At 36.6% G+C, this 25,414-nt stretch overlaps 1 protein-coding gene across 5 annotated transcripts in view; it reads right to left on the bottom strand.

Moving 5' to 3' along the window:
- Positions 1–25,414, bottom strand: part of Ctnnd2 (catenin delta 2) — an 814,201-nt gene that overhangs the window by 488,724 nt on the left and 300,063 nt on the right. For all 5 annotated transcript variants that reach the window (XM_040757687.1, XM_040757684.1, XM_040757683.1 and 2 more), the window contains one exon: positions 19,272–19,384. In XM_040757687.1, coding sequence (XP_040613621.1) covers positions 19,272–19,384 — 113 coding nt within the window. The remainder of the gene's footprint in view (positions 1–19,271; positions 19,385–25,414) is intronic.

Below are 25,414 nucleotides of genomic sequence, written 5' to 3'. Positions count from 1 at the left end.
CTTAAGTGGCAGCCACAGGGGGCTGAAAACAGGGAAGGTGGAGATGTAAGTCCACAAAGACTCTCAGCATTAAGAGGATCCAAGAGAAGTCAACATCCACAGGTACAGGAGGTAGCTTTCTCTTCCAAAAACTTTGAATTAGCATTAATTCCTGCATTAAATGCAAAACCTCCAATGAACACAGGGACATGCATTTTAGTAAACAACATACTAAGAAGTATTGATGACTCGGAGTGATCAGTAAATGGTAAGGATTATGGATTGCCCACATACTCAGGAAGGTTCTGATCATCTAAGGGCACTTGACCTCATAGCTTCTTCCACCTGGAATGGCACTTGACAGTATAGATGCTATACTGGAGAGCCTCCCAGAGAAAATGTTTTCCAACTAGCTTTACTAGGAACCAGGAGTAAAATGTACATGGCCCTCAGGTAACATGTAGCCTCCATGTTGACCACAGCTCAGGACTCTATCAGAAGACTATAGTTACGGGATAGCCCAGCCCTGCTAAAGCAAACCTCTTTCCATGGTTCTCAACATCACCATCAGTACCTTATGCAACTCTGCCAATTGCAATCCACAAAGGCCATTTTCATCATCAGTAGACCACTCATGACAGTTATTTCAACCTTGATGTGTTTTCTAATGCTCCCAGATCCTGCTAAAATGCAATCTGACCCAGGAGTCTGGGTTATAGACTTTAATTCTGATTGTCTTTAGCTCTCAGCAGGCACACATGATATCTGAGCCCATAGCATCATTTTATGTAACTAGAGTTTAGTAGTGTGCACTTTGAAGAGTGGGGGCCCTCCTCTATCATGCTGGTGACCATCTATACTCACACTGCTTACAAGAAGGCATATTGTGCTGCCTCCAGGATTCTCTCATGCAAATAGTTTTCCCTTGATGTCTCCCCAAATTTAAAACAACAGCAACATCTGTCTTTTCATTCTCAAACTGGAGGAATATAAAAGCAGCGTTTCTCACTAGACTTTTATATTGTTTTTGTTTTGTGAACCATTTTCACTTTCGTTAGTTCAACTTAGCTGAAGTCATTGGAACATCTTGCAAAGAAATTAAAGACCACATGGCTGTTGCAAGAACCCAAAGATTCCCACAGCCTTCCTGGCTTTTTGTAGACACTAACATTCCACTACTTTAGAGTGAAAACCCAGAACAACAAGACTGGTGTAGGTAGAAAGCAGAAGTCCTGAGACTCCTCTTCTCCCCTAAGGTCTAGTGATATCCATTTTAAAACTGTGTAAAGGTAGGAGTCATGACTCCCTCTTTTTGTAAAGTTACTGGGAAGATGAAGTGTTGGGCACTATATGTGATTCACACCTTCTCAGAAACACACACGGGAGCATTTTCTCAAAGGCTTTTGTGACAACCATTCTCTGTTCTGACTTGTTCTTGAGTGGACATTAGGTGAGCATGAGTCCTGAAAGGGAAATGAATCCCATTTCTTATGGGGTACTCACTCATCTGTGTTAATATAAAGTATAAAGGGAACTATGATGAAATAATTCATATTCCCACTCAAATACACACCTTGTAATTCTTCCGTAAAATCCTCAGCTTGCCATGTAATGTCAAATGTACTTCAACACACCCAAACAATATAGACCTCTCTCTTGTGAATACTGATATTTATATTGTTTTTATTTGTTTTTCCTATATACACAGCGTTACAATAAACATGAATTTTCTTCCCTTCCTTTTCCTCTTCAATATAAAAAGAACATTTTTGTTCCAAGTGTAATCTTGAAATAGGTCATTTTCCTTGGTAATTCAAAAATTAAAGGGAAGATAAAAGCATGTTTACATCTGCTCCTGCAAGAAATATGGTATTTCCATGCTTGACCCACCTCAGGAAAACACAATTCATGACACATAACAATGCACACTGAAAAAAATGCAGCTAATAAATATGTGTTATAACACCAGTTGTTGCTAGTATTATAAGCTAGAGGCTTGAACCTAAAAATGCATGGTTTAAAACTACTATCTGCCACTTAGTACACTTAGAAGACTTTGCCAAACTACTCAACCTTCCACTGACTCATCTAAGTACAGCGTTGAAATTGAACCCTAACTCAGTCTTGTAGATAAATTATAGTTTCTATGTAAATGTGTAAATATCAGTGGGGTGCATATGCATCACTGTAAAAGTATGTTTCTGTAAAGAAAACATATATAGACATATATATTTGTTCTCCTTTGCAAACCACTAATGTAAGGGGAGAAAAAATATCACTGACTTTTCATAGGTATTAATTGCTAGTGCTTTCCAACTTTGTTTCATGTATGAATTAATTTGTGCAGTAGGGGAAAAGCCACTCAGCATCACCAACACCTGACTTACAGATGATCTAACTCTCCCAAAACTGTTTTCAGAGATGTTTTTTGAGCCCTCAGCAGTCTTTAACAAAATTCTTCCTTTGCTAAAGTCAACATTTAAAAAATAACATTGAAATTATTTTGTTGTAATGTATCTTCATCTTAAGGATAGGAATATATTTAATGATTTATCACTTGAAATAGGTCATATAGTTAATGATAAAGCATTTTACATTACAACTGATAAATTAATAGATTTTAAATATTTTCACCACCAAAAAGATAAATATGTGAGACAGATTTTTCATTTATATGCTCCCAATTTGCTCAGAAGTTCTTGTCCCTTTCCCCTTCTCTGGGGGACCATGTATGTCTCTCTTAGGGTCCACCTTGTTTTCCTATCTTCTCTGGCAATGTAGATTTTAGGCTGTTAGTCTTTTTCTCTATGTCTAAAACCCATATATGAGTGAGCACATACCATGTTTGTCTTTTTGTGACTGGGTTACCTCACTCAGGATGGTTAGGAATTGTAAGTGCTAATTATGAGTCACAAACACCAACAGAAGATTCTCCGTATGACCTAATTATGGCCAAAAAAAATCTGAAGCTTCTGAAGAAACTGCCTACCTATCACATAATGGATTCACTATGGACTACATGTGAAAATAACAACTGCATCTACAACAACAACAACCACAACAACCCTCATGAGGAGTCCTGAGGAGCAGATTATCCATTTTGTACTGTTTTTGTTACAGTAGGAAGATAGCCACATGCCCATAAGGCACTTCCTTCCTTACAGGTGGCTAAATGACAGCAGTTTCAAATTCCAAGAGCTTTAGAAAGACTTGCTTTCAAATATTAGGATATTTTAAAAGTGGGGCAAAATGATAATAATACACATTCCACCGTAGATTCTCAGCAAACCACTGGAGTCTGCTACCTCACATTGACATGTCAACAAGGAGGCTCTTCCGGCAAAACATGGCCCAGCACTTTTGTTAACTATAACAGTTTCCCCTTGACCTATAAGCATCGTTCTTAATTGTATTCTCACAATACCGAAGTAATGAAGGATGCATTGGACAGGTCAAACAAGATTTATCATAACATTTTCTTCTTGTCCTAATTTCAAAGATTCATTGGTGCTGCTTTTGCCATTTTTGTAAGCTTTCTGAATGCCCGGGAGGCCAGCAAAACAGCAATTGGGCTATTTTATTTATTATATATATCCCATCATTACTCAGGGACATGTGGCTTGAGGTACAGATACTTAACGAGGAGAAAGTAAGCAATATGTTCTTGCTGTCTTGTTAGTTATTGTTTCTGAAGAGCTTTCACAATAATAAGACTGGCTGGGAATACTTAGGTCAATGTATTCTGTTTTGTAGCTTGCCCTGGCAATTCACAGGATGTTGTTTTTAACGAGGATGTTGTCACACAAAATGTGCAATTGTTTTCTGACATAATAAAAACTTTTTCACCTGAATGTCTATAATAAAACATAATTGGATAAAAATGATGTGTATTTTTTCAAAATATTCTATTTTTTAAGATTAATTACATTTCTTCATTAATACAAACTTTTTATTTCCAGATGCCTAGATATTCAGTAAATACTTAAGGTCAATTCAACTTGTGTCCTATACTCAGAAAGTAAGAAGAGCAATAACAAAAACATCAGGGACCTCTCTCTAATTTTCAGCGGATGCTAGACATGCTATTCATGAATAATAACATAGATAAGAACTGTGTTCTCCACTGTGAAAGTCACTCTGAGTGACTATGAAGGGCATCTGAATTGTTGCCCCATCCTGACAATTGGTGCCGTGGGAAATAGCTCACTCATCTTTTCCTTAAGGCCTTGTCTGTCTTCAGATGTAGGGGTTCAGTTCCACAAGCCTTTCCCTGAGGTTCTTGAAGACAGGGAGCTCTCATTCCAAAATGCTGACATCACCCAGATCATCGTTGTACCCTGTCTACTCACATGTGGCTGAATACTACTTGAATCAGCCAGGATTGATGCTTTTAAGGGACCTGCATTGCGGGCCCATGATTGAGATGAGCAAATCATTCAACTGTCAGGATTTTCTTAGTGTGACATTGTACAATCAGTAATCCCCGGACAATGCCATGGAGCAGCTGGAGTCACAGCTGCACTGTGGCAGATGCTGTCTTTTAGAGACTGTGGTGTCCAAAAGGCCCATGCATTCTTATTATTCTATCTTAACTGCCCATTCAGGTTGAGCCAAATGAGTTGATATTGCAGTAAGTCAAATGACAGGATATCGGCAATGTAGTGTATTCTCTCCCATATCTTTTTTTTCCTGGTTCCCTCTCTTCTCACCCCATGTTCCCAGTCTGCTCAGGAGATCTTGCTTCTTTCCACTTCTCTGGGGTATAATGCATATCTCTTGGGAACTTCCCTATTTCCCAGACTCACTGGCCCTGGGATTGTTGGCTGACACTCCGCTTTTTTAAAACACTTTTTAAATTATATATTTAAATTAGAAACAAGCTTGTGTCTCATATCATTTCCAGCTCCCTCTCGCTCCCCTCCATGCCTGCTCCCCACCACCAAACCCCTAACCCCCCACCCAATCCCCACTCCATTCCCCAGGGAGGGTAATGTCCTCCATGGGGGATCTCTACAGTCTGTCATTTCATTCCGGGGAGGGCCTAGGCCCTCCCCCAAGTGTTCAGATTGAGAAAAATCCCTCATTGTGGGATGGGTGCCCAAAGTCCATTTGTGTGCCAGGGACATAGACTGATCCACTACTTTAAAAGTATATACATTGCGTAGCCTCACATCAGTCTAGTCACTGTTCTTTTTGATTTGTGGCTTTTAGAAACTTGATTTTTCAATCTTTAAATAATCTTATAAATTAAAGCACTCTCTTCTGGGGTTACACATATTAACTGTAAAGTTACATTGTTGGTGTTTTTTTTTCAGTTTTACAATCTCTGATCTGTTTGTTGGTGATTTGTAATTCAGCAGATCTAGCTAAATGTCATCTTACTTATCTTTCCCCCATCTAAACAATCATGTCAGTAGCTGCTCCTCATCAGACTTCCCTGCTCTGCATAAACTGCAGTGGTTATCTCACTATTGTCACTGACTCTCAACCAACTACAGCCTGATTATGTCCTGTGGCTATTGGATGGTTACAAACTACAATGATTCTAATGCTTTTTGATACAATCCAGTTAAAAATAAATAAATAACAAACAAACAAACAAATAAATAAATAAATATCCTTTTGTCTCTTGAGGAGCTACATCCTCCCATCCACATGTCAATAACGAAAACTAAAGGTACATTATGGGTTGGTGTTGGCATGGCTACCATCAGGAAAATAAGCAACAACAAATGTTGGTGAAAATGGGGGATGGAGGAGAAAATTAGACTGGGGTTGGGTTATAAATTAGTCTAGCCACAGGAAAACCAGAAATGCGGTCCAATAAAATTTTCATTACAGGATGAATCATAACACTTCTGCATTTTACCCCAAAGTATCAAAGTTGGGTTACTGTAGCAATACATGCACAGTCATGTTTATGAAGACATTCGGACTAGCTAAATGAATGGATATACACACGATGGAGTTTTGTTGAGCTATACTGATTGAAACTGATGTTTGGGGGAAAATGGGTAGAACTACAAATCACATGAGGTGAAACAAACCACTTTCACAAAGATAAGTGTCACATTTTTCTCTCATCAGTAGACTATGGAGAAGAAAGCAGGATGTGAAAATATGATGACTTTCAGTGATGTAGAAAAAACATTGAAAGAAGAGGGATTAAGAAAGAGAAATGGTGGGAGTGAATATCATCACAGTATATTTCCATATGATGTATGAAAACGGTATGAAAAACCCTTTTGCATAATTAATATATGTTAAAATACACAGCATATCTTGAAAGGCTTTCTTTGTTAGGGTTTCTATTGCTGTGATAAAACACCTCTGATCAAAATCAACCTGAAGAGGAAATTTTCTTTTCAGTTTGCAATTCCCTAGCACAATCTATTACTGATGGAAGTCAAAGCAGGCAAAAACCTGGAGGTAAGAACTGATGCAGACTCCCTGGAAGAATGCTGTGACTGGCTTGCTCCCTCTGGTTTTCTCAACCAACTTTTTTACTTCATTTAGGATGACCAGCCAGAGATGGCATCACTCAAAGAGAACTGGAACTTCCCATATCAATCATCAATCAAGAAAATGTACCACCAGTTTTCCCAGGGCCAGAATAATGAGCCCAATTTCTCAGTTGAGGTGACATCTTTCCAAATGTCTCTAGCTGGTGTCTAGTTGACAAGAAAGGAGCCAGTGCAATGGCTCAGTCAACAAAAAATACTAGACATGAGGATTTGCAAAAAAACAACACAGCCCATCCTCAGAATCAATCAGCTGTCCCGCTAGGTGGTACAGTGTGTGAGTTTGTAACTCAGAACTTGTAGAATGATATTGAGAATTTCTTCATGGTGAGATAAGACAACTTCCGTGTTAGCAAAGTAAAGAGATGGCCAGGTTAAAAATAAATAATGACTCTATTCTGTCTGGTAGTCCTTTCTAGTGGTAGGAGTGGGCCTGAACAAGGGGGAGCTCTTGGTTCCCAAACTGATTGCTGAGATGCCAGCATGAGACTGATCCAGACCTCTTAAATTTGGGTGTCAGCAAGAAGGGGTATTGGGTAGTATATCAGTATTTATCCCTGCCATACAAGTGGACTTTGGGAGCCCATTCCACATGGAGAGATGCTCTCTCAGCTTGGACACATGGGGGAGGGTCTAGGCCCTGCCCTTGATGAAATGACAGACTCTGGAGATGCCCCCATGGAGGGCCTCACCCTCCCTGGGGACTGTAGTTGGGGTTGGGTGGGAGTGGGGGATTTGGTGGGGGGTGAGGGAAGAGGGCAAGGAGAGGGAGCTGGGATTGACATGTGAAGCAAGCTTGTTTCTTATTTAAATTTTTAAAAAGTAAAAGAAAAATAATGACTATGCTCTAGCACCAAAGTATTTTAAGCCATGTTTCTATTCATCCCATGGCAAAGCCTCTAAAGGAGAATCATGGGCATTAACTCTAATTAGTTTTGAAATAAATGCTAAAATAGCTACAGCCACCACTGTAAGTCAGTGATATGAACCAGCCACTAACATCAAATGTTTTGTCGCTAACTATGATAAATGACACGCAGTGCATTCCCATTTAAAAGACACAATGAGTGTTCATACTTTAGTGAGGGCAAGGTTCAGGAATGATGAGCTTTTTTAATCATCTGTTTGAGAAGGCACACAATGCAATCAACTTAAATTTGTGCATTTCAAAAGCAATGTCTCAAGAATCTCAAGAAAGACCGCTGCATCTATTTTTAATCTTAAATTACCTATCAACTGAAACCCCATGCCAACTCTTCATTACAAACCCTCAATAAAGCATCCCCTGAACTCCACTTTCTTGTTGTATACCCATTGTTTTGTTTTTATATAAGTGTGAGAGTCTACAAGTAAGTGAAAACATGACATATTAATGGGGATCTGACTTATTTCATTTAATATGAAGGTCTCAATTGTATTCATTTTTTGCAAATAGCATAATTTTATTCTTGAAAGTAACACATTGTGTAGTGTTGTGCATGTGAATGTTTTATTGATTAACCTGTTGATTGATGCCTAGACAGATGTTATGGCTTAGCTATTATGAACAGTGCTCCCACAAGAAGAATCTCTGGTGTACTTTCACCTATTCCTTTGAAAATATATGTAGTATGTAAGACTGGCAAAACAATCTTGTGGTAGTTCTATTTCTTTAATGTTAGTGTGTCCAAGGAACTTCCACTGATCTTCACAGTGGCCTATTCAGTTCCATTCCCACTAGCAATAAAGATATCCCAGATCCTCAGCAGTATTTGTGGTTACTTGTTTACTTGATGATAGCTATCTTGATTGGGGTGAGATATAATTTCAGCATAGCTTTGATTTATGTTTTTCTGATGGTTAAGAAGGTTTTTTATGGGTTTATTGGCTATTTACACTTTGTCTTTTGAGAATGATCCATTTCTTTGATCTATTAATTGACTAGATCATTTAATTTCTTGCATCTACATTTTTAAAAATTCTTTATATCTTCTAGAAATTAATTAACTTGAGAACAAACAAGTATTCAGGCAAATGGAAATACCCATTGCTTATAAGATGCTTAATCAAATGATGTCTAAATTCTGTCATTCTTTTCAGGTTCCTATCATTCACAAGGGGCAAAGATGGGTGGTTTCCTTTTCATACCTTACACTGATTAAGTCTGTAGCTTTCTCATATGTTCAGAAAGGGCATAATGACATGCTTCTTTCCCAAGAAGAAACATTCCTTACAGCGATAAAGACTAAAATAATGTCCCAGGGTGCATGATAAAGTATTTCTAACTAGAGAATAAAAACAGGACTGATAATGCTTGTATAATTCATTTTTGCTACAAGATGGTTTGAGAGAGCTGTAACCTTGGGTTGTGCTATTTTGTTGCATGCGACCCAGTCACTGCTGATAAATGAAAAATGGCAGAGCTGATATATAATTATTTACACAAATTCTGTTTATAGCAATAACATGTACAGAGTCCTACCCTATCTGAAGTTGTCTTTCTGCAGTTCTAGTTACACCTGGTCATCCGATATCATTCAGTCTCAGTGAACATTTGGACCAGTAGCAGAAGGCCAGTAGCAGCTGAACATCATGTCTCAATATCTACATGCTTTAGTTCACACCCCTTCATGAGATAGACATTGTATCATCTCCTATCATCACAAGATGGGAACATATTATAAGGAGATAATTTTAGAGATAGAATAAGAAAACATATTCAAATAATATTGATTATACTCTATGGTTTACAGTGGTCCTATATTATTACTGTTTTCAGTGCCTTGCTGTGCCTAGTTTATACACTAAATTTTATCACAAATGATTATGTGTAGGAGAAAACAATGATTATATTATCTGTGGTACATCCTGTCGCTAAGTGCAGAGGGGACTATAGGTGAACAGTGGAAATGTGAATGACATGCACCCCTGAGCACCAGAATATAAGAAAAGGGACAGTCATTTCAAAATGGTAGGGTACTTGCTCCTGTGTGTTTGCTACTGAGTTTGTGTTCATTACTATGTTTGCCGAGAATAGACTAACAGTTCAGTTCGCAGGCATGAGGAGTGATTGGTAAGCATTTGTGCTAGGCAGAACAAGTCCAAACTTTCCTGGGAATTCCATATTTTAAATCCAGTCCTTAGTTTCATTTCCCATGAATATAGTCTAAGGAACATGATCTGATTTCTGTTTGTAAGTTTTAAAGGGGACACGCTAGTGTGTCTGACAGATACATGAAACAGTCTAATGAATGAATGAAACCTTTAAGGATAACTGTCTAAATTCCACTGAGACATGTTCAAAGACTGAAATAAATGGGCATTGTGTTCACAAACTGAATGACTTGTAACTGTCAAGCATCAATTTCCCAGAAGTATACCACACAGCTGCAAAAAATGTGATTTGTCACAGAGACCACTGGCATTTATGAAGCAAAAGGAAGTCTACTGAAGAGTAGCTGTTGAGACAATCAGCTGTTTACATGGGGAAAAAATAAAAATTGAATGCATTTTGATATGTTAAATTTAAAACAATCAACAGATTGTGACATAAAAATCATACATTCTCAGTTAATGAATCACTCTCATAGGTCATTGTTTTTACTCCTGGGAATTATTTAAAGATTCATAAACAAGTTTCTAAAGCCATAAACCAGAAGAAATGCTGACTGGGTAACCACAGGAATTAAAATGGTGTGTTGGGCACTAGGGAGTGCCTAAGAATAAAGAGACTAGAACCAAAAAGGAAATACACAAGCAAGAAAATAAAAGCAAAGAAAGATAATCTGTCCATCAAAAGGTGACACAAGAAGGTGATGAATGACAAAGACTTTGGAGAATGTGACTGTAGTATACCAAGTAATAGAAAGTTAGTAACTGAATATATTGAGAAGGAAAATACCTAAGTTAAAATGAAGATGCCAATTGAAAACAATATGAACATCATTTAGGAGAACTGTAAACATCTATATCTAATAAATGTGTACAGCCTTCTATTAGAGTAGAAATCAGAATAATGAAAGTTTCAAATCCACCAGAATTAAAAGAACAAATAACAATCCAGGAAATATTTGCTCCAAGTTAATTGAAAGAATTGAGAAATTTCTTAGTCTTACACAATGTCTGTTGCTCTTTCGCCCATCCCATGGGAACCAATGGTTGCCCTTACCATGAATGTCATTCAACGATATCCTAGCCAAATGTTTATGAAGTCAAAATTCTGCAAATTTGAGAATGTTCTGTGTATATAACAAATTCTCTGGGACATAGTCACATGATTCAGTAGAAGTTACCAGCTAAGAAAATGCATGTAATACAAGCATCCATACCAACCCAACTGATCCCAAGAAGCAACATAAACAAACAAACAAACACCTAAATTTTTATACATGAAATACATCTGTGAGAGAAAATATAAAGAATTTAATGAAATGAATAAAATGAAAATACATAAATGTATTAGTCTAATCTCATGAGGAAGAAAGTGGAGAGAGAAATACAGTCATTGGTAGCAACTGGCCAGCAGAACTAAGGCATTTTCCTAAGAACCATGGACTTACAAATATTCTATATTCTCAATGTAATACTATAGTTTAACTGTGCATGCTACTATCTTGAAATATCATTTGCTTCTGAAAATTGCATTTATACAGCACAATCTTGAATATATTCATTTTCCATTACAACTAAAACCCTATAATAAATGAAACCTTTTAAAAAACATTGTATGGTTTAGTCTACTATTTGAGAAGAGATTTATTTGGAAATATCACTGGATCTAATTAGCATCTTGGAGATTCGCTTGCTTTGTACTTTCCTGATTGCTAATGAAAACATTCTCCCTGGAAAGAGGACAGCTAAATCTGTGAAAAACTGGAAATCCAATCCCCTGATGTTACCACCAACCGTTCTTCTACATTTTACTTAAGATCTCCTTAGTCTTCTGTTTTCATTATTTCTTTAAAACCATTCAAATATCATTTGGAGTTTTGTTTCTTCATTAGTTTATGCTTCATCTGTTCTGACCCCAAGTGTTGCACACAAAACAAGGTTGGGCTTAACACCTCTCTGGAATGCTAGTTCACTAGGTAGTCTAATCAATGTCTCAAATGGTCAATGCTAAGGTTAAATCATACCTCTGCAGCCTCTCCCTGAATGAAAGGAATCAAGTTAGTTTCCTTCCTTTGAATTTCTGATTATCTCTCTCTCTGTGTTCTCTTGGGAAAGAGTAGTCTATAAAAAAACACAAAGCTTACCTCAGCAGATAGTTTGTTATAGATGCTTAACAGAAACATTCTCACCTGGGCAAGATGTTGCTACATCCATGCTAAATGAAGTATTATCTTTGAAATAGAAGTAATCACTGAAGGCTGGGTCACTCAATGCTCTCTCAGAGGTTCTGATGAAAGGACAAAGAGAACCTAGTTCTATGTCTTTGCCTGGGAGCAGACATGGCAGGGTTTAACCTGGGACTGGGGCTAAAGCCAGGGTCTCAAAAGAGTTATGTTTCAGTTCCTGGGAACTTGGATCCCCCCCCGGAAGAGATTGGAACTATCAACCCCCAGGGTTGTTGAACACATTATTTCTGACACACATGAGGAGATTTCCTATTCACCCTTTGCAACATTGGTAGATTAGCTTCCTGCTGACTTCATCCCATTGTACGATAACTTTCTGCTCACTTTGCCCCATTTCTCTCCTGCAAAACATATATAAGATGTTGCAATTATTAATAAACTTGGGTCTCATAACACAGAGTTTGTTCAAGACCTTCTGACCCCAATTTCCCTATTTTCTTTAGTTTCTGATGACTTGCTCCTTCCCTTCAGGATGTGTCACTGAAGAACAGCCTGTTGATCCATGTAAGTCAGCCTGTAGTTTGCATGACAGAAGGTAAATTTCCCTTTTTATATATAGCTGTTTTTCAGTATCTTACACTGTCCAAGACTTACACTGATTGAGTGAATAGATGGATGAATAATTGATGGTCTGCATTCCTCTTTTTACTAGAGGATATAAAATTTTATGGCCTTTGCTTCTCTTTTGGCACTGCCCTTGGCACCTATATAGCAATAGACAGAGTCCAAGTTTTGGACACACATCCTACACGATAACTTTAGTTTCTATAACCCCTCAAACACTTCATGGTATTCAAAGAACACTAACAATTCTGAGGTTTAAGTGATAATATGAATTTTATCTATCCCCACATTAATCTCATTGGTAAAATCTTTCTTGGCACCAGGTGGCTGGGAATTAAATGTACCTTATCAATAGTTCAACAAAGACCTAAGAATTTCAGTGACATAATGCAATAATCAATATGAGAGAAACAACAAATTTCAAACTAAATATACCATCATAAAAGATGCCCTGGCTATAATACCACATACCTATTACATACATAATTTTACCATGGCATTTCTGGCCAGAAATGACAATAGTTTAAAACCGCATCTCTAGTTGTCATAATTTCCCACCAACTAAAAGAAACAGACCAAAAACCATCTGTGTGTGTATTTCTGTCAGTCCATCTGTTTTTCTGTCTGTGTAAAAATCAGGGCATTCTTTGACCTCTTGTGAATGTGACTTAAACACTGTCATATTATCTTTGGATAAATGAAGTACTATTTTAAGGCTGGTCCATATGAATCAAATACTTTTTTAGTGTCAAAGATTATAATAATTTTTTCTTGTTTCCACAAGCAATCCTTGTAACAAACCTAAAAGGTAATGTCCTAAATTCAAGTAGTTATGGGACATTTATAAGGACATGCATGAAGTTAGTAATATGTAACTCTGACGCTCAAATCTAGAACACACAGGTTCCAACTCCACTGTCTCTTATATATCACCCTACAAAAACTCCTTAACTGAAAGCCAAGCATTTGTTAGATATTCAGACTTAACAGGCAATATGAGAGTCCCTAAAGACACAATTTAATTATTTACCTTAAATGAGGCATGTTAAAATGACAATGAGTTCTCAACAGGTGGACATCATCATTCAAACATTAGGGAAAGAAGGTTAATTGCTAAAATTTGAGAAAAGTCGGCAGTTAATTCCTTGGACAGATCTTTCCAATAAAATCTTGCTGAGAGCTACATTCTCAAATAAGTACATAAGAATCAGAAACAATATGTGGCAGTCTTTAAACCTCTTCAGTTCTTGAGGTACTAAACAAGCAGATGTTTGAGAAGGCTGGGGCTTATGAATACCGCTGTACTGTCAACAAATTAGGCAACATCCTTGCTGCCTGCTGCTAACACAGCAATCTCTTAAATTTAAAATTCTGATAGTTTCTCCTGGATAAAAGAGAATTAGAATACATTCACACAGGATGCAGTAAAACAAATCAAGGAGTCTTTGTTTGAAATGGGAAAGCTTCTAGTACAAGTTAAGCGTATAGTGTTGGTCTTGAGCATCAAATGTTTTTAAAATATTTTAAATAAACAATCACTTTCTATTCTTTTTGGAAATCTCTGGAGACACTAACTACTTTTGCTTAACTTCTGTGGCCTATCTCTAGAAAGGGGAGGGTACCATCAGATCCCCAAGGCTTGCTTACTACCCATCTAGATTAGCGTGTGACCTCCAGATTCAGTAAGTGATTATGTCTCAAAAATGAGGTGAAACAATTGAGACAGACCCCAACATGAAACTCCACATGTATACATGATCCCATGTATAACATGCACACAGATCATGCATGAAAAATAGAAAGAAAAATGTCCACCTCCTGACTAAAAGAGACAGTGTGAACAAGGGAAGACCTTAGGAGGGAAAGCTGGAGCAAACCCTGGACCATTTGCTTTTTGATGCACAGGTGAGGAAGTACCCACCAATCACAAATACAAGTAAACGTCTCACATCCACATCATACCATACAGGCTCTAAAGAGAATATTAGAAAGAAAATTTCAGCCTGAAGATGTTAACTGCACCAAAGAGGATACTGAAGAATAATACTCACAGAGCATTTAACCAAAAGAATTCTGGAACAAGCAAGGGAACACCAATAATATCACAACAACAAATAAGAGTACTTACTTAGTATTGTTCAATAATAACTCTGTGTATTAATGGTCTCAATTCCCCAATAAAAAGACACAGCCTAACAGATGAGATTAGAAATCATGGTCCATCTTTCTGGTGCCTCCAAGAAACACACATCACCATCACAGAGAGACATAACCTGTGATAAAATGATGAAAATGCCATCCCAAGCAAATGGATGCAAGAAGCAAGCAGGAGTTGGTATTTTACTATCTGACAAAAGAGACTTCAAACCAAAACTATTAGAAGAGGTATGGAAGGACACTATAAGTTCATTAAAGGAAATATTATGTCTATGTTTATAACAGTTCATAACAGTGTTCCCAATTTCATAAAAGAAACGCTACTGCTGGTAAAATCACATATTGAACTACACACAGTAATAGTGAATGACTTCAATGCTCTGCTTTCACCAATAGGCAGGTCATCAAGACAAAAAACAGAAAAATTCAGGAGCTAAATATAATGTCTTAATTAAAAAAGACCTACCAGACATCCACAAAGAATTATACACAAGGAATGCAGTATTTTCCTCAGGAACAAATAGTACTTTACTCCAAATTCACCACATCTTTGGACACAGAGAAAGTCTTAACAGATATAAGAAAACTGAAAAAAAAACCACCCTGCACCCTATTTGCCCACCATGGATGAAAGCTAAATACCAAATACAATAGAAATTATAGAAAGTACACGAACTCATGGAACCTAAATAACTCACTATTGAATGAAAGTTGGGTCAAGACAGTCTTAAAGAAGGAAATAAAAAAAACCTTTATGAACCAAATGAAACTACAATTATACAAAATATGTAGTACACAGTGAAAGCATTTCCTAGAGAAAATTTCATAGCTCTAAGTGCCTAATTAAAACTAAAAATGAATAAAACAAAAACACAACTTGTAGATCTTATACAAATAACTTAATGATACATTTAAAAGCTTAAAAAATATAAGACGAAACAACACCCAAAAAGACTCAAAGGGAAGAAATGATAAAACTCAAAGCTGACATCTGTGAAATAGAACAAATATAACATACATAGAATCAATGAAACAAAATTGGTTTGGTAAGTTGCCCTGTGTGAGTTTATATTCCTTGTACCTTATCTTTTCCTGGTCTAGATTGTGAACACAAGCACTGTATTTCCTGACACATATTTTTGTCCAGAGTGCAAGGAAATTAGGATTGTATAATCTGTGTTGCTCAATAATTAAGCAAGTTGTTGCAATGAAAAGGTTTCTGTGTGTTTGCTTAGACAGAAAAACATACATGATTTACAGGTGATAAACTATGAGGTTCCTTATATATTTACATTTTTCCTTTTCTTTTTGGAGAGATACAGAAATGCATTATAGCAATTTTATAGCTAGGAAACTGAAATTCAAAGACATGGAAAACATATTCCAAGGCAAAGTTAGTCAATACCTAGAAACACAATGGTCCTGTGTTTAGTTTTGTTAGTATTGGGTGCTGTCAATTAAATTCAGGGTCTCATGCTGGCTAGACAAATACTCTACCACTGAGGTACACGCCCAGCCCAACAATGGTGAAACTGAAATATAATTTATGCAACTAAAGACTCATTATTTCACATCTCTTCAAAACAGTTACAAAGATAGCACACACACACACACACACACACACACACACACACAGTCTTCTAGGCTAATTAAACACAGATTTCAATTCTCTCCCAATCAAAATGTTAAATTTCAAAATCCATTATAGTTATCATCCACCATCTGTTTCATGATAAAATATCTGTGAACAAAATTTTGTGAATTGATTATTTTTAGATTTAAAATACATACTAGTTACTTGAAATGACATTTTGGAAAGGAGCTTGGCTCCAAAAATGGTAGAAAGGTTTAGACCCATTATTCATGAGAAACTGAAAGCATTAAGTTTTCATCCTTTTTAATATCCTACATAAAATTCTTGGAAATGACGACTATTGTTAATTTGAAAACAATGGGCTTAATATGGTAACTGGTTTTATAGACATAAGTCTTATAAAATTATCAAATGATCATGAACAGTATGTGAAAGAACCAAAACTTCACAGGAGAATACCAAATGGGCTTTCTATATATTTTGATAACAGCAGTACCACTTTATCTTACTTGTAGAAGAATAAATCTCAGAAATATATTCAGATGAATAATCTCAAGATAATCATCATTTCGGCAGATGGAAAGAAGAGTGCAGAAAGTCAGTTCAGGAGTATTCATACTCCAAAGGCAAAAAAGGACAGGAGACATAGACAGGGTTCTTTTAAACAGGAGATCCTATGTCATGGCATTTTAACACATGTTTAGGGAAGAAAGATACCAGGTTTCAAAAAGTAGTATACACCTTTAATAGTTTGGGAAATATTCTATTCTGTCACAAAGACTCCATCTAAAAAATGAAAATCTCAACCTTAATGCATAGGATAGTTACAGTACATTCTATAGTTTAGGTAAACCATATGGTGTTTTGTCTAGCTTATGAGAATTACTCAGCAAATATTATCTTTAATAATCACTAAATTATCATAATTTAGGTATTATAATATATAGTATTATTGAATCCTACTTAAGTGGTCGAGAAGATCTATTCAAGACTTAGAGGTATTATCATCTTCAAATCATAAAAATCTATAAGCCTAGAACTTACATAAGTCTACATTTAACAATCTAAATATAGCTAAACTTCATGTAATTATCTTAGCAAGTTGTATTCACAAAATCTAACTGGTATGAACAGTAAGAGTTTACATTATTATTTGATAATGTCAGGGTAATGTATTATTTTTCATATATTTATATAATGCATATACAATAGGTACATATACTAGTACATAAATATGATCATGACAAGTATGTAGAATTGTGTGTTACTTAACTGCAGGTACATACATTCTTAGAGGTGCATAGTCAGATGAGCTTTATTACTGTGCAAACAATATTGTATTTACTTACACAACCACGATGATCACATCATGAAGTTATATAATCTTATGGCATAGCTGCCATATTCGTGGTTGAATATTGACTGAAATATCATACACTATGTATGATGACATTATATACACAAATATATAATCTAAAGAAAATGGCCATAAGATGTATTCTATACTTTGTAGGATGGAGTGTTTATATGTGATAAGGTCAATGGTATTGTCAAAACAACAACAACAATACAGAGGAAATGTAACAGGAGTTGTATGCATCTTTTCCCTATCTACACATATAACAAAGGTAGAATGATTACTATTCATGGGCACTGCCTGTATTTGAAGATGTCTTCCCTAGAGGAATTATTTATGGACCAATGGAGGCAATAAAGAATGGGAGATCCCCCATGAAGGACCTCACCCTCCCTAGAAGTGGAGTTGGGATTGGGTGGGGGGCTGGGGGAGGGTTGAGGGGCGGGGGAGGAGGGGAGTGAGAGGGAGCTGGGATTGACATGTGAAGCAAGCTTGTTTCTAATTTAAATTTAAAAAACCAATTACAATTTAAAAAATTAGAAAAAGAATGGATGGACAAATGAGTTCTTTCCTAAACTGGTTGATTTGGTCACAGTGTCTTTGCATACCAATAAAAATGTAACTAAGACCTTACATAAGGCTTTGCAAACAGAAAACAACACCCTGCCCATGATGCTAACCTGGTCCAGAAACAGAGTGGGAAGACTTCTACCAAAAACTGCTTATAATGAAATAAGAAAAGAACAATATTAGCAGTCAACTGATACTATGTAGTTTAATTCTCACCTTGGAGTTCCGAGTTGGAGTTCAGAGCAAAGAGCCAACCAAACACACAATGTACCTTTCAGAATAAAGTCTGTAGAGCCTAAGAATAAAATCTCTGGCACACTTCTACCCATGACAGGCTATGGTGCTGGCTCCCACAAGCAGACTGTGGTAGCGATGAAGGAAGTAAAAATGCAATTGGGGGCAAGTCCACAGGGAATGTCAGAGCCCTGGAGGTGGAAGGAGCATCCGTCCTTAATTCTTGGTATGGAAGAGAGGCAGCCTCGACACAGACTCCCTGCCTCAGTCTGTCAGTGATCAACAAACTGCTCTGACATTCAGTCAGAGAGATGTCGGAATCCATTTGCAATAGTAGGACATTTCCTACAGATGTAAAGTACCCAAAATACACCACCAAACAGACTCTAAAGAATTACACTGTTTCAGAACAGAAAATTAAGCCTTACACACAGTTCCAAGAAGGATAATTTGCTTGTAATCAAGTGGCTATCAAAAAGTGTTTTTAGAGGATATAAGTCTCAAACTAATTGGACACTTTCTGCTGTGAATTAACAAATATTCTTCCATGTGCAGTTGCTACTGAAGGAGTACTTTTTAACAGTATAATATATTAACAAACAACTTGGATTCTATCAAAACATTCATCTTGGTAACCTGAAGTTCAGTATCATTTGGGTAAGAAGGATAAAACTCATGTTTTGGCATCTTCCCACCCCCCAACAAGTTGACTGCAGCAGCAAAGCCTCCCTTTGTGCAAAACTGTGTAAAATTTGCACACTTTGTATTCAGGACAAGCACTAATTTTGTTCAGAAGAGTTTCAAGTACAAACCAGGCTACTCCGGACACTGTTTGAACATCTCACATCTTAATTCAGGTCACTTACAATTTCTTTCCCATGTCTGACTGAGGAAACAAACACAACCACTTCCAATGGCAACTCAAAGTACAAAAAATGCAGGGAGCACAGAGCCTGTACCTGATGCTGCTCATGCTGCCTGTCTCCGAGCCAAGCTTGCATCGCTCCAGCTGGCTGGCCACGATCTGCCGTTCAGCCTCCAGCTCTCGGGTCAGTCTTTCAAACTGTAATTCCTGAAAGAAATCCACCAAAAAGTTGAATGGTAGCATCTATATGAAATACAAAGTTTAGAACCAAGATGGCAGGATGATGGATGGAGAAAATAAGATTTTTTTAAAGGCATCAACTATGAGAAACAGAGGATGTTGCTGTATAATAAAGCAAGGGCTTGAGAATTAGGTAAGTAAGATACTGACCCCAAGACACTGATCTAAGCTATTTATTATCTGTTTCATCATATTCAAAATGGGCTAAAATACTAATTTCATAAACAGAAGGTGAGAACTCTGTGAAATACCTAGCTAAAGCACTTTTCTTACATATTTTAATTACAATTTTTATCCTGTTGTTTAGCAAGCAAAATTATAAGAAGACCCATATTTAAGAAAAAAAATTAAGTTATTATTTTGCAATTTCATATTTAACTATTTCAAAAATTAAATTATCTGCACAGTTATACTTCAGGAATAAGAAAGAAAAAATATTATTGTAACCTAAAAGTAGAGCAGAAATAGATTGTTTTGAAAATTAAAACCTCTCCTTGGGCTTTGGAGGCACATGCCTTCAATCCCAGCACTCAGGAGGCAGAAGCAGGCAGATCTCTGTGAGTATGAGGTCAGTCTGGTCTACAGAGAGAATTCCAGGAAAGGTTCCAAAGTTACACAGAGAAAACGTGTCTCAAAAAAACAACAAATAAATAAATAAATAAGAAAAAAAAGAAAATGAAAGAAAGAAAAACAGAAAATTTTGTTTATGGATGAGGTTTTATATCACAGGCTGTGATGATTCCCTTAGTTTTATTAAAAACAACAAAAAAAAACCTATTGTTCATAAATGTGGAATTTTTTTAATATTGACATTATTTGAGATTCAAATACAAGACACATTGCAAATGAGAGGCCGTTCTTCCTACACTAGTGGTACATCTGAGGAAGCATGTTGGTCAAGTTCAGTCTTTCCTTTTAAAACTCTGAATGGTACAAATGCCTTCTGGAACGAAGTGAACATGAAGACCCCTGGTGGATGAATCTCTGACCTATATCCTGGCCTCCTCTCAAAAGATCTATCTCTTTGGAACTTCCTCCTCATAGAAATATCCAATGGCTCATTTCTAGTATTTCAATAATATTCTGTCTTAAATCTGTCCATGCTACAGGAAACCAAATTATTCTTTGTACTGAGTACACTTTTAAAACAATGAACTTAAAGACTGCAAAGGCTTGTTCCCAGTCAGATTGAAGTCTGTGATTTGTGTTTAAATTACGGTATTTCAGCTTTTCCATAGAATACTACTATGGTGACACAGTCCAACAATCTAATCCACAAAATCAAGTGGCACACACTTAGGACACACAGTTTACTTGCAGCTGCTCCTTAGTATGCTTTCTTCATGCCATTCCAACAGTCTGGGACAACGGAAGACAGTTAATGGTCAGGAGAGGTGGCAGACAATGTCATTACAAGGGGATGGGACAGTCAGTTGTCAAAAGCGATGGGAGACACTCAACAGTCAGGACCATGGGATACAGTATCTTGGTCAAGAGACCATCGGTTGTCAGGAGACAGTAGCAAATTTTCATTTGAAAACTGCATTATGAACAGATAGTAATAATTTCCAGCATTTGACATCCATTTAAATAGACACAGCATTTATCTTTCTGATGAGTATCTTTGAATATTTCCTATATTGTAAGTTTTTAAGAGGGAAGATACTTTGAAATGTACAAGACTTGAATATATCTTTATTTTACACTACCCTTTTTAATTTAAAATATATTTATTGAGAAATTCATGCATGAGTACTGCATTTACATAATTTCTACTCTTCCAACACTTGTCATGACCCCTGACTCCTCAACTTATTGATCTCTTCTTTACTTATTATTGTTAAATATGTATATTTATAAATAATCTGCAGAGTCCATTCAAAGTTGCTCATTTGTATGTATGTTTAGGGCTGAATTATACCACCTTTGGAATCTGTCCAAAGGATTTAACATCATACTACACAGATAATTTCTCATGTTCGTTGCTACTATATTCACAGTAACTAGGAGATGGAAACAACCTACATGTCCTAAAGCTGACAAATGGATAAGGAAAATATGGTACATGTGCATGATGGAATACTATTCAGATGTAAAGAAAAATGATCTGTTTTAAAAGTATTTTTCCATAATGTTTCTCACTTACACTGTCTCTGATAAAATTTTTATAAATGCCTACCTTTCCTTGCCTTTATAACATGATAGGTATGGTATTTTTCTTTCTGCCTGTAAGAAAGTTTTCTCCATCATCAATTATGTGAAATTTGATAATGTTCCTTGACATAATATTTACTTAGAATTCACTGAGCGGATCAGATTTGTGAATTGTTAGCTTTCATTATATGGGAGAAAAAATAAATCATTATCTTTATTAATGTTCTTCATTTCATGCTTTCCTTCAGTGAGAATACTATATGTTACTAACCCTCAACTCACAGATTATTTAATTAAATTTTCTTTGTGCTTCATTTTGCATGTTTTTGTTGGTATATCCCAGTTAAATAGTCTTTTGTTCTGCATTGTGCAACATTTCATTAATTATTCCCAGAGTATTTTATCTCAGACTCAGATAAATAAAATTCCGAATAGCTTTGTTTGGGTCTTTCAACTGGGCTTCTCATTGGCATGTAGGAATACATTCATGTCACTAATATGATGTCTGTTTTTGTTAGTTGCAGCATTTTGTGTCCCTGTCCAGCTGATTGACTTCTGTCTTCACTGTGGATGTCAGTCCTGACTCCTCTGTACTCATAGTGACCTTTAGATATGAAATGTTTTGCAGTTTCCTGTTTTGGGTTCTAAACACCTCATATTCCTACAAATGTGACCATATATCCATGTGAGGCACTATGAAGTCACTAGAAGGAATTTGATTCCTTGGATACTGAAGATTTGCTTGGGAAACCACACCGTCTAAACTAGTGTCAATCATCCTACAGGACTCTTTCAGAGCTCTACTCAGTACATCATGAATAGACGGGGAGGCCTGGCTCTACTAGAGGAAGCTAGCATGTATTGCTAGCTCAGACTGAACACCAGAAACCATATCCTCCTGTGTCTTCAGATGGTTCTTTTTCTGTTCCTTAGTAACTTTTTACTCAGGTTCCCTTCTCTACTCTCTGCTAAATTGGAGTCTTTGTTTCCGGAGAAACTAGTAACATAACCTCCTGCACCTTTTAAAATACAGGAACCTGGGAACCTCAATGGCTTTATTTGTTTTCTCATCACTGTTTCTGCCATCCTATATCATAGACGATTTGATCATAGACAGTATCTTTCCTTTCCCAAGAAAATGGTTCAAGGTTTATGAGAAAGGCTATTTAAGCCACAGTGCATCACCCTCTGGATGTAGAAACACTTGGGCTATAACCACCCAATCTTTGCATACCCTTATATATAGATTAACAGCTGAGCTGTGAAGATCTGTAAGTGATGGGAAAAGTAATGGACCATTCAGTGGAAGGTTCATTTTCCCTTGGCATGGACCCTCAATTTCATCAAAAATGCATCTGCATCTAGAACAGCCATTATCTTCTCAGAATGGAGGTGACCCTGCAGCCATAGGGGATACTGCAAGGTTGGTAGGGGTGGAAAGATGACATGCCGAATTAGCATGGTGTTTTGAGGGAGAACAGGCCTCTAAGGCCTGAATAAGCTCTCAAGTTCTTTTCAAAGAATGTGAGCTGCCCGAGCAATCAAGAAGAGAGATGACACTAGTCCAATCTGGAGACTATGTATGAGATCGACTGGAAGAAGAAAACTACACAGTCAAACAGACAACACTAGACGTCTGCAGCTACATGACACTGAATTGGTTCAATGAAGATGAGGTTGTCCTGAGATAAGACAGAGGAAATGCATAGACTTGGAGAGCAGACTAGACAAAAAAAGTGAGGCAGGGGGACTCTAGAATAACTGTCTACTAAGACCTTCACCTGCACAGTTCCAGGGAAGAAGAAGTAATACAAATTAGGCTACAAAATATGCAATATGGAAACTGGCTAGAGACACCAGGATCAAATGAGAATCTTGTGCAAGGGTTATAGAAATACCTGCAGTGAAGGACACTTTAAGAAATATAAAGAAACACTAAACATACGTTTTCTCTGTTCCTTCAATATATAGGCATTGCACTGATTCATAGGGAACAAACATTTGTTAAAAAACATCAGATCTATGACTCCAAGTTTATTGAAATGTACATGAGCAGACATAAATAGTCTTACTTTTAGAACAGCGCATCACTGACTCATACTATACATTTGGATTATTGAGAAAATTATCATATAGTTTTATAACTTTGTCCTGAGGAGCTTGAATTAATAATTTATTTCCTTTAATTAAATGGGGTTTATTAAATGTTTTTAAGTGTCTAAGAGCATATAAAGTCTCCTGAGGGAGCTTAGCTAGTCAGTATAAAAACTGAAATGAGAAAACTCATACTTCATCTAATTCCTGCAGTAAATGTTTTATGTATTATTGTGATGGACCATCAGCTGGGAAGGAACAAACTGACTTGAGAATGGTGAAAATTGAGAAAGAGTCATGAATAAAATAAACTTGTGATGCGTTTACTAGGATGGGAAGATAAACAGCAGACCAGATTTTAGGTCAGCACAGAGAAGACAGATTGGACTCCAAAATAGAAATTATGTTTATGCTATAATGTAGTTTGCTTGCAGGAAACCAATGACATGAGATTTTAACCTCCTGCATCAAGGCTTAGCACTAAGTGGAATAGGGAGGTTGTTTGCAAGTATGTCTGAAAACTTTCCATGTGTACTTAACATGCTGAGCTGTTTTCATTGACTTCTTTCTACCATGAAGAGGAAAAGAATCCTATGTAGAGGGTCCAAAAGGACTCATTAGACGTGCAGAGAAAGATAATTATGTGTTCTGACAGCATGGGAACAGGCCTGAGGATAACTAGTAGTAGAAAGAACCAAGGATGATGCATATAATCACAATCACACTACTGAAGACATCAGGATTCTCTACCATAACACTAAAAAGAGCATGTTCTTCCTGCTGTGTCTAGTTACATGAGAATGTAAAAGCACATATATATGTGTGTGTATATGTATGTATGTATATGTATATGCAGACAAACACACATGTACACACACACACATATCCCCTATCCATCCGTTAAAAAGTAGGAAATTATGTCACTAGTAAAAATGTAAAAAGCTCCTTGAGAAAGTGTCAAATAAAATAAAATAAAACACAGCAAACACATTCCATTTTTATGGGGAATCTAAAGTTTAATTTACAGAAGGAAAATGCTAGTTACTCAGAACTGTGTGTGTGACATTTAGTGGATTAGTGGATCTGGTCAATGGACAGAAATTTTCAATTATGTAGGAAAGGCAGGTTCAAGCAAGAAGTCTAATGAGCACTGTGGGTGGTGACAACTGACAACAATATATTAGATTCTTGATAATTGATGAGATAAGACTTGAAGGTTCTTGTTACAAAAGTGCTAAGCATGTAAGGTGATAGAAGTAGTATTTAACTTGAGCCACTTCATGATATATATGGCTTTCAAAATATATTGGACAACTGAATATACACATTTGATCAGTTAAAATAGGTGAGTAAAATGAAAATAAGGTATGTATGATGAGATCACATGATTCAAAGACCCAACAATAGAATTCGTTAGTAAACTTCATTTATAATCACTATTTATTCAGTGTCTGTCCCTGCATGGTGGAAAGAATCATGCAGAAGGGGCCAGTTCCTAATCTGTAATTTTACCTCTGAGAAAATGCTAGCCGGTAGTTGGCTTAGGACGTGTTTGTTTATGAATGAATTGTTTAAGAACACAAATCATAGCTTCTTGAGTGCAAAATGCAGGTTGTTTAATGCAAGGTAATTCCCACAAAATACATTTCATGATCAGAAACAATTGTGAACAAATAGCAAACCAGTGTATCCATTAATGCCTCCTTTTTTTTTTAACTTGGTTAGCACTGTTGGATGCCTTTGTTGTTG

Source organism: Mesocricetus auratus, unplaced genomic scaffold (assembly GCF_017639785.1).
Source record: "Mesocricetus auratus isolate SY011 unplaced genomic scaffold, BCM_Maur_2.0 Super-Scaffold_100015, whole genome shotgun sequence".
Taxonomy (NCBI): domain Eukaryota; kingdom Metazoa; phylum Chordata; class Mammalia; order Rodentia; family Cricetidae; genus Mesocricetus; species Mesocricetus auratus.
The sequence above is the reverse complement of the archived record's forward strand: the minus strand, read 5'-3'. Positions and strand labels throughout refer to the sequence as shown.